Source organism: Pseudorasbora parva, chromosome 17, assembly GCF_024679245.1.
Source record: "Pseudorasbora parva isolate DD20220531a chromosome 17, ASM2467924v1, whole genome shotgun sequence".
Classification (NCBI taxonomy): Eukaryota; Metazoa; Chordata; class Actinopteri; order Cypriniformes; family Gobionidae; genus Pseudorasbora; species Pseudorasbora parva.
Genome location: NC_090188.1, coordinates 26,176,657 through 26,187,976, shown reverse-complemented (window position 1 = coordinate 26,187,976; position 11,320 = coordinate 26,176,657). Strand labels below are relative to the sequence as shown.

General features: G+C 37.5%; 1 protein-coding gene across 2 annotated transcripts in view; it reads left to right on the top strand.

Annotated features, from left to right (window-relative positions):
* The first annotated feature begins 566 nt into the window (after positions 1-566).
* Positions 567-11,320, top strand: part of kif16bb (kinesin family member 16Bb) — a 65,347-nt gene continuing 54,593 nt past the window's right edge. For both annotated transcript variants that reach the window (XM_067422442.1, XM_067422441.1), the window contains exons 1-7: positions 567-831; positions 1,129-1,198; positions 1,495-1,596; positions 1,928-2,044; positions 5,961-6,058; positions 8,812-8,921; positions 9,066-9,208. In XM_067422442.1, coding sequence (XP_067278543.1) covers positions 785-831; positions 1,129-1,198; positions 1,495-1,596; positions 1,928-2,044; positions 5,961-6,058; positions 8,812-8,921; positions 9,066-9,208 — 687 coding nt within the window. In that variant the 5' untranslated portion in view covers positions 567-784. The remainder of the gene's footprint in view (positions 832-1,128; positions 1,199-1,494; positions 1,597-1,927; positions 2,045-5,960; positions 6,059-8,811; positions 8,922-9,065; positions 9,209-11,320) is intronic.

Genomic DNA, 11,320 nt, shown 5'->3' with positions numbered 1-11,320 from the left:
TAGAGTGTAGGCTACCCGGAAATGTTGCTTCCAATTGTTCCAAAGTTGATTTGCGCTCAGGTATTATGCTGCTTTCACGTGCTATCGATAATTTCGTAATTCCCCCTTCGTCGTAATCACGAGTAATTTCAAAGGTCGTTCATGTGCATATTTAACTAGGAAATTCGTATTTACGACAATTCAGATAGCACGTGAAGGCAGCATTAACTCACATATGTGCTTCTATACGGTGTTAAAAATTCTGGAATTTCTGGGATTATCTTTTTTTAGTGCCCACTACACATATTTAACATAGGAATTGGAAGTTATACCATTTTTATAAAACTGTTACAAGAGCACCATCATAGACCGTAAAAAAATAGCGCACCATGCACAGCTGTCAAGCTCGTAATATTCATGAGCCAATCCTGCGTCATTGATAGGTTGCGTGACAGAATTCATGAGCCAATTATTGGACTTAGATCGCCATAATACAATTCATATTCATTAAGAACGTATTTTCCATTGGTTAACAAAATGTGTTAATCTATGAATATATTCATGAGATAAACCTTCACGAAGGAATTGCTAGTTTGCCAGCAACCAAATTTCGCTACGAATTTATTTTCATACATTGTACGAAGTGAAGAGAAATTAGTAAAAACCTACAGTCTATGGTGCTTTATTTGACTGCGCTTACGGATAAGTTACAGGTAATTGAAGCGCATACATTACAGTTGTGATATATAATAACTAGTGAAGCAGGTGAAGTGAAGCAGGTGAAGTGTGCTGTCACCGATGACCCATGGCGTCTGTGCGGGTGGCTGTGCGGGTCCGTCCGTTGAGTCAAAGGTTAGTCTCGTCCGACTGCTCAACATAAGATTTACATAGACTACTTTATTTATTAAATAATATCATTTACCGGTAATATTACATTTCCAATATCTCACTAATCAGTAACGTTAGCCAGTTGATTAAACATGACTGCGCGTAGCCTATAATCTCCATCAATAAACTTTTCCACAAGAGAAGTATCTCACTTTAGAATTACTTTACTTTATACAAGACCTCGTGGCAGTTATTTCTGCAGTAGTATTTTCATATCTTCCTATCTGTATATCTATCCATTTGTTTATCTTTTTCTCTTAGGGAGAAGGACATTTCAGCTAAAGTCATTATACAAGTGAATGGACATAAAACCTCTGTCCTTAACACAAAGGTGTGTAATTCGATATTTAATAGATTCTTGTTTATGTGCATTAGTTGCTAGCAAAATCAGAAATTTACCATTGCTTAAACAAAAATCAATCTTTACTTATAACGTTACCTGTTTAAAATGTCAACTATTTTATAATATTCTACTCTGTATCTAGTAGTTATAACCATTTAAACTATTTGTCAAAAATGAACAACACAATATATATGTTAGAAAAATGTGCCCTAATTAGGGTCAAATTAAACCCTTTATCGACACTAGTTGCAGGTCAGTTTGTTAAAGTATTTTATGCTTTGTAGGAGACTGGAGAACCCTTTGGAGAGAGAGTGAAGTCTTTCTCATATGATTTTTCTTATGATTCAATGAACAACACAAGCCCAAACTTTGTGACCCAGGAAAAGGTACAAAGTCCACTGCAATTGTCAAGTGACCAGTAATAATAACATTTGAAGTGTCCTAGCACTCAAGAGAACTAGCTGTTCTTATGAGTCGTTTACTGTAAAATGTCAATATTTGTTTTTCAGTATATTCACAATATAAATGCCTAACTTTGACAATGTGGTTTACCTTTCTAATCTGCAATTTTACATATAATAGCATTTTTAGTAAACTAGTAAGTTCTCGTCAGTGAATACAAATCACAGTTTTTTTGTTTAGTTTTTTGTGAAAAATTGTTTTTGTACAGCGGATAGAGATTCCAAGTATAAGTAATAAAAATCTTTTTAATTTTAGATATTCGAAGATCTCGGCACTGATGTCCTGCAAGCAGCTTTTGAGGGTTACAATGCATGCGTTTTTGCTTACGGCCAGACGGGCTCAGGAAAGTCCTACACCATGATGGGCAACCCAGTAAGCTTCACATCTCATTACTGTCTCCCTCTCAATGTAATTTCAAAACCTACAAATCACAGCTAGTAACACACTCCCACTCCTCAGAAGATGCACGCAGTGGGTCTCAACTCCAGTGGCTGCAGATCCACTATTTCACTGCATGCTTCTCCTGAGTAATCAGAAAATGTGACAAGGGCATCATATGAATAACACATAATTATAACTGCTATCAGTTTGTCATCTGAGAGACTCATTCAGATTTGTTCTGATGATAATCATCCTATGCTGTCTGATATCCCCTCTTTGTCTCGGGTTGTAATTAAAAGCCTCCGTTGCAGATCAGAGGGGAAAATAGTGTGTAGACTTTATGGAGTTCTGATTTATTCAGCGTGCTCGTGAAAATAATGAGAGAGAGAGAGAGAGAGAGAGAGAGAGAGAGAGAGAGAGAGAGAGAGAGAGAGAGAGAGAGAGAGAGAGAGAGAGAGAGAGAGAGAGATAGAGATGAAGTCAAACTGAAGTCTCAAGTATGTGGATGTCTGAAGGGCAAAAGCATCATGGGAAACCATTCTTTGTCAGGAATAATTTTTTTCCTTAACTTTTGTCACCAAAATGACATATTTAAATGCCTTAAAATAGTTTAAATGTAACCACACTCTTGCTTTATTTAGTCTGCTCGATAGTGTTGTAGTGCTCAAGACCTGTATTGGTTTTGATTGAATTTAAAGTAATTTTTTATGTTCTTGTGTACCCTTTTCACATTTGTAATACTTTTGAAAACTAGTGAGTGAATTCAGACACTGAGTGTGCCGGAAGGGCTGCTGCTTCTGCTTTGTTTGTGCTTGCTGTTTAAAGGGGTGGTTAAACACATTCTTTCAAAGGCTTGATTGTGTTTGTGTTGTGCACTAATGTGTTCATGCTTCGTTTTTAAAAAAACAAACATATATTTTACCTTTATTCTACACCGCTCTGTCACTCCTTGTAAAAACAGTCTGATGGTTTCCAGGGTTCTATGAAGCCAGTCCCTCAAAAATGTTTGTCTGTGTGTCATAGAAATACACCATATTGACATGCATTATACTAGCAATGGTTGGAGTTAAAAATCTTTGTGTTCTACTGAAGAAACAAACACACCATCTTCATCTTCATAACTTATGAAGGTCCAGACTTTAAAGCTCCTAATTTCAATTTGTACTTGCCCTTATGAAAATTAGCCATAGTTCTTGTAATCGTTTAACTGTAGCATTTGTTACAATAAGGATATAATTACAGGTAAGACTATCAATAGCTCCTCATTATGAAAATTAGCTACCTACATATTTAGAAACTATATATACAGGTCCTTCTCAAAAAATTAGCATATTGTGACACTGCTGAGGTGTTATGGAGGCCCAGGATACTTCGATAGCGGCCTTAAGCTCATCCAGAGTGTTGGGTTTTGCGTCTCTCAACTTTCTCTTCACAATATCCCACATATTCTCTATGGGGTTCAGGTCAGGAGAGTTGGCAGGCTAATTGAGCACAGTAATACCATGGTCAGTAAACCATTTACCAGTGGTTTTGGCACTGTGGGCAGGTGCCAGGTCATGCTGAAAAACGAAATCTTCATCTCCATAAAGCTTTTCAGCAGATGGAAGCATGAAGTGCTCCAAAATCTCCTGAGAGCTAGCTGCATTGACCCTGCCCTTGATAAAACACAGTGGACCAACACCAGCAGCTGACATGGCACCCCAGACCATCACTGACTGTGGGTACTTGACACTGGACTTCAGGCATTTTTGCATTTCCTTCTCCACAGTCTTCCTCCAGACTCTGGCACCTAGATTTCCGAATGACATGCAAAATTCGCTTTCATCCGAAAAAAGTACTTTGGACCACTGAGCAACAGACCAGTGCTGCTTCTCTGTAGCCCAAAGTGGCTTGACCTGGGGAATGCGGCACCTGTAACCCATTTCCTGCACACGCCTGTGCACGGTGGCTCTGGATGTTTCTACTCCAGACTCAGTCCACTGCTTCCGCAGGTCCTCCAAGGTCTGGAATCGGTCCTTCTCCACAATCTTCCTCAGGGTCCGGTCACCTCTTCTTGTTGTGCAGCGTTTTTTGCCACACTTTTTCCTTCCCACAGACTTCCCACTGAGGTGCCTTGATACAGCACTCTGGAAACAGCCTATTTGTTCAGAAATTTCTTTCTGTGTCTTAATGGAATTTTGGGTTTTCATGAGCTGTATTACAAAATCTTCAGTATTAAAACAATAAAAGACCTGAAATATTTCAGTTGGTGTGCAATGAATCTAAAATATATGAAATTTAAATTTTTATCATTACATTATGGAAAATAATTAACTTTATCCCAATATTTTTTGAGAACGACCTGTATATACAACATGCCATTGTTGAAATATAAATATATGTTGAAAAAAGGGTTTAGTTTCTTTGTGGTGGCACATGAACATCACCACAAAGTTGTAAATACCAGTGGGAAGTTGGGGATTTTCTTTAAGCCCTGATCTGTATGATTTGGGGGCGTGTCGGTGAGAAGCATGGTCAATGGATGCAACGTCTGTAGTTGAATATAATGGGTATTTAGCAGTGACACTGTCAGGCTTTGTCATTTACAACTAAATAAGCCAGAATTGTAATAAAGCAATTAGCCTAATATATAACGATGCCCTTTACTGTGGTTTCATAGATTAATTAAAAATGTAAAAGATTTAAACTCACCTGATGCGCATTCTTTGATGTTAATTTTCTAGAAGCGGAGTTAACAAACCTTGCTGTATTTTCATGAAATTAATTAAAAGAAGGTGCACCACCATCTTGCTCCGGCCACAGAGATGTCGTAAACACGACTTCTCACCTCATAAATATGAACATCCCAGGAGGACTTGAATACACAAAAAGACATTTCCTTAACCTATTATTTATTATAAACTCTACAAGATTCAAATTTTACAACAATAAATACATTAAAATATGAGAAATTCTAGTATAGGTGGTCATATAGTTTAAAAGGCTTTCTAATTTAAGATGTTTTGTCCTCTTTTCGTCAGTCTTTTTAGTTTATGTTGCTGTTTTAGATCATGTTTGACTTTCTCCCTAGCTTTTTAAGTTGTAATTCTCAATAGAATTCAAATGGGTCGAACGTTTTATCATTGGCGTTGTAATAGGAACAGCTCGCACAAATCTTGAAATGTGCAACGCATGCACAGTGCGGCGATTCACGCTCCGCAAATGCACTTAGACACCACTTAGACATACATAAACAACATTAAAAACTTGATTTTCACCTCAGGGGGTCTTTAAAGATGATGATGTGGTAATTATTTTACCTATTCTAGCTTAATGTACAAAACTGTAGATGTCAATATGTTACATTAATGCTACATAAAGCACATGCTTCACTTAAGGAGAGTTCATTTTACTCCAGGTTTTGATTGCACAATGTCCTTTCTTTGCTTGTCCTTCTCAAATGGTACTAAATGTCTAATGTACTGTACATTATAACAATACTTATTATTTCTGACCTTGGTCAAGCTTAGCTCTGTCTTTGCAGCTTATGTGATATTGACATTTTAATGGCCAGTTTATATGTTCCACGCTGTGTTTAGAATATAATTTTAAAACGTAACCACATTTAGCTTACATTTATTTATTTATGTATTTCGACGTGCCAATGTCTTCTTTGATAAAATTTGTCATTATTTTCTCACCCATATGCATGCCATTCTAGACTTTCTTTTGCAGAACTCAGAAGAAAATATTTTGAAAATGTATTGTATGGACAAAACCTGTTGAAAACATTCTTCAAAATATTTAAACAATTACGGGTTATCCCTTGTGGCGTTAAAAAAAACTGCAATCTTTTAGTCTAGTTCCTCTACCACCTGGCTACATTTAATAGCTAAGTGAGCTGAAGTTTCTATTTTCCTTCTTTCAGGGTGATTATGGACTGATTCCACGGATCTGTGAGGGGCTGTTCCACCACATCAGTGGAGTGTTACAAAGAGATAAGGCATCGTTTCACATGGAGGTCAGGTATGAACGCAATATTTATAGGTAATGGCATAAACATTTCTGCTGGAAGAGTGCCAAATGAGTGAGTAAAAAGTAATTCTGACGTGTCAAGAGAGCTACATACATGACTACAGTTGTTAATGGCTATCATATGCACCATGGTGGTTTATTGTAGGGTGATGATGATCACATCAAAATCCTAGGGAGAAGGACAGACAGATTGCAGTGTGTAAATGAGGCGTCCATTCTGGCAGCTTGTCCTTTCTTATGGGCATTGTAAGATAGCAGGACTCTAATTACAACCAGATGATCAGGAAAGTCAGCCTCCGTCTGCTTCCACCTCAAGGAGTTATCGTTGTGTCTTCTTTGATAATGGCCCATGCGGTAGATTGGATGAGAGAGACAAAAAGTGAGACCAGGGGTGTGACTAAACCTATTAAATGTTATTTTAAACATCATTGATATACTGTAAGCCTGGCTTTCTCAGTTATATTACACACTGAACATGTTTATTCACTACTGTTAAAAAATGTGGGGTTGGTAATGTTTAGTTAAAGCTGCACTATGTAACTTCTCCGTCCGCTAGAGGCTCCTATTCAAAACAAAGGAGTAGTTTGATGATGCCAAGTTTGAGTTCAGAATCTTGGGACTTGTGGTCTTCACCTCACAGCCGGTGGAAAAGAATCGAGATAGGACTCGGGCAGAAATCATGTTCATGGATGCGGTTATTAACGTTACTGTAGTATGAAGCAGAGCAGGAGTGAGTGTTGTGGAGCTGAGCAAGACCACTGGAGCGATTGTTGTGCAACACACGGCTCGCAAGAAGCGGGACTTTTATTATGATAAGTCACAGTCGCCGGCGCCATTTCCGCTTTTCCGGTCATGAGTATGAGGTAACGCAGCTCTGTTTATCATATTAGATACATTTAAGTTTATTTAAAATGATGTTATGACGTTACTCTGTGCGTTTGCTCAGCGGCTGCTGTGACACTTGCTGCATACCGCTAAGAGTAAAGCGTTTCTGCAGAATAAAACTCGGAAACCGAGGGTAACCCAGATATGACGCAATTTACTGGTAATTCCCTCAGACATCCTGGCTCCTTGTCTAAAATAGCAATTTTCTCACAATTTACAGATAGTTGGAAACATATGGGATATTTTAAGAACTCAACTGAACAAAATATATACTGACCTGGTTGTTTTTGGATATATTTTACTTCAAAGGTCCTACATCCCCTTTAAATGTATATACTGTAAATAAATACAGTAAAAACAGTTATATTGTGAAAAATATTACAGCATTTTTTATTAAAACCCTTTTCTATTTTAATTATGTTTTAAAATTGAATGTTCATCAGCCAGTTTATCAGTGTCACATGATCCATCAGAAATTAGTCTGATATGCTGATTTGGTGCTCAAGGAACATTTCTATAAATATAAATGTTGAACACATCGCTGCTTAATATTTTTTGTTGAAAACATGATACATTTTTTTCAGGATTCTTTAGTGAAAAGGAAATTCAAAAGGCCAGCATTTATTTGAAATATTGACTATTTTTGAATAATGAATATTTCAAACTTTTTGCAGATTCTGGACATGTAATAAGAGAACTAAAAGAAGCTAATGAGTCACGCCTCTTACTTGTGCTATAAATGAGTTATTGTGTCTTGTCTTAAAATACAGTTACTGTGTATTAAATCAATTGCATCAGTAGAACAAAAGAAGGGGAAAATAGTCCCAGTTCTTTCAACAAAACAAATAAAAAATATCAGTGACTAAAGCCCAACAGCCCAGTCACTCCCATGAGTGAAACCTGTCTTTATCAATTGAAAAAAGGGGAAAAAAAACACCTGATTGATTCTTTACCCTTGGCTTCTCTTCCTTGTCTAAATGCCTGCAAGAGGTTTTTTTGTAGTTTAACCACCTGGATTCCCTCATTTAAACAGTGCTCATTCACTTGGGACAGTTCTTGCAGTAGAGGCATTCAAAATGTCTGACTGTCACATTTTAATTAGTTCACTGTTGGTTTGTACTGAGCTCAAACTCTCTCTCTCTCTCTCTCTCTCTCTCTCTCTCTCTCTCTCTCTCTCTCTCTCTCTCTCTCTCTCTCTCTCTCTCCCCATCCCTCTCTCCCCCTCCCTCCCTCTCCAGCTTCATTAAGAGATGAAGAGGGACCAATCTGTCTTTCATTTCAGGAGCCTGTTTAAACATTCACATTTCTCAGACAGCCCGAAATAGGTTTATCGTCTTGTGGGATTTTATTTATTTTCTGACTGGCGAGACTTTCTCCCCCTCTCCCACAATTGCTGTAATATGCAGCAGTGTATCACAACAGAGCTTATTCAGATTTAGGGAAATGTGTAGCATTTAATTCCTTGTCGAGTGTTACACCACGCCAGCATTTTCGATAATTTTAATCACATACAATTAGATTCAAACAGCGGCAGGTAATTGATTTGAGTTTTCCAGGCATCTGCTTCACGAGTGATTTAGTCAAAACAAAGAAAATTTAATAAGCTAGCAAATGAGTTATTAAACCACAAAAATATAAACTAAACCAGTGGTATTTAGCAAAATATCTGGAATGTGTGTCATTTAAAACCAGCCTTATTTGTGTATTTAATCTAGACTGAGTCACTGCAGAAGTTTTTGTGGTGACAGCATTTCATCCCATTATATCCTAAAATAGGAGCTAAAATGGGAGAAAAAAGTCATGTTTCAAGTGCAAACTATCACCGCTTTGTTCTTTTCTTTGATGCTTTGTGCTTCCAGCTACTTTGAAATCTACAATGAGCGAGTTCGAGACCTTCTTCCCAGCACAGAAACACAAGGCTGTGAGCTGAGAGTAAGAGAACATCCTAAAGATGGACCATATGTGGAGGGTAAAATGACTACAGAAACAACTCCTTACATCATGATGATTGACAACTTGCTCACTTTTTAATGTTAATTTACTGATTGCTTAAACAACATTATCAGAAACGTTTCTTTTATGCCCTGTATGTTTGTATATATATGTTGTCCAGCCCTTTCCAGACACCACGTGCAGAGCTATACTGAGGTTGGCCGGCTAATGCATGAGGGCACCAGGAGACGTGCCACTGCCAGCACATGCATGAACCATGTCAGCAGCCGATCCCACGCCATCTTCACCATTCGGTTCATCAAGGTCATAAGTCCATTTACCCTCTGCTGAATGCCAGCTGCCTCTTTGTTTGTACTTTTGTGCAGATAGCTGTCGCAGCTTGAAGTTATCATCTCACTGTTTGCATTATCCAGTGAGCTCCATTTTCTGTGCATGTTGGGGAAGTCTGGGTAATGATACACAGATGTCAATGTGATTTTTTTAATGCATGGGTTATATCACACGTTGCTGTAGTGACCTTTGAGACTAGTTAATGTGTCATTGGCTATGTTTTGGAATACTAGACATTTTTCTACAAGAAATGTTTCAAATACTCCTAATATATTGTATTTTTTATATTTATTCAGTTTTTATTTAAAGGTGTGATCCTAATTATTGAGCTAGTACATAACCAGCCAGTGTTCAAAACTATCTCCTTACCTTAGCCTGATAACAGTGTATCCCAGCGGTAAGCTTGTAATAATGTGTTATAATTTGAGTGGTACTGGTAGCTTTCCGCGGGAAATTCATCTTTGCGTCTGTATTCAGTCCGGCTAGTAGCAGTATCGCATGTGAGGATGCTGCAGGTGGCGGATCATTTATAGCCTTTTCTCACAGCAGCTGGAATAAATAAATGTATAATTTTGATGGTGGATTATAATACAGAAAGTTCCAAAACGACAAACATCAATGACAACTGGAGATTCACCCATAGTCAAAAGCAAAAGATTAGACTGTACAGAATTGTAAATATACAAACTACGGGTAACGCTAATACACTCTAAATACACATAGTCACGCAATGCTGATGTTGTTAACATTAACAATTTGATAAAGTATAACAATAATACTTTGCATGGTTTGAGGTGATATGAGCTAAGCGACCATCAGATTTCACCATTATATACGATTTATTGTAATCTTGCTGTTTTTTTTTCTCGGTTGCTCAGAAGAAAAGTGGCAGACATGTTACTTACTTGTTCAGATTATATTTTCAGACATAGAATTTGTGATTCCAAAGTACAGTATCCACACCGTTGCGGTACAACCACACAAACTCCTCAAAACATTAGATTCATTCACTCTGAGGAGCCGATGCACAATGCATGTAACGATAATGCCACATGTAAATGCAATTGCAGGTTACAAACAGAGATTGTGACAAAGAGGCAAAACTAACAGACTGCATCTTTAAAGATTTTTTAAAGGGTTAGGCACCCAAAAATGAAAATTCTGTCATTAATTACTTACCCTCATGTCATTGGACAGACGTAAGACTGCCGTTCATCTTCCGAACACAAATGAAGATATTTGTGTTGAAATCCAATGGCTCAGACAGGTCTTCATTCACATCAATGTAATTTCTTCTCTCAAGACCCATAAAAGGCATCGTTACAAAAGTCCATCTCACTACAGTGGCTCTACAATAATTTTATGAAGCAACAAGAATAGTTTTTGTGCGCAAAAAAACCCTAAATGACTGACTCATATAGTGATGGGCCAATTTCAAAACAAAGATTTGAACGGTGATGAATGAGTGCATCGATTCGTAATTCGGATCGCCAAAGTCAAGTGATTTCAGCAATATGGCGGTTTGACACGCAATCCAAATCAAACGGTTCAAAGCTTTGGCGACGTCTTGAGAGAGGAAATGACATTGGTGTCAATGGAAGCCTTTCTGAGCCATCGGATTTCAACAAAAATATCTTTATTTGTGTTCCAAAGATGAACAAAGGTCTTACGGGTGTTGAACGACTTGAGGGTAAGAATTAATGACAGAATTTTCATTTTTGGGTAAACTAACCCTTTAAAGGTAGGGCCCACGCCTCTCGCAGTTCAAAATGCTTACGCTATGTCTGACGACATTGCACACCAGTTACGCTCGTCAGACATATACTGTAAGCATTTTGGGCTTTAAAAATTATCCACTATCCAGTCACTGCCATTATAAAGCTTGAAAGATTCAGGACATTTTTAATATGACTCAGATCCTATTTGTCTGAAAGAAGAATGTCATACATCTAAAATGGCATGAGGGGGAGTAAATCATGGGATAATTTTCATTTTTGGGTGAACTATCCCTTTAACATTTGGGAGTGTGATCAAATAATGAGTCAAGAAAAAGATTCTTAAATCATAATTTGATTTTACTTCTAA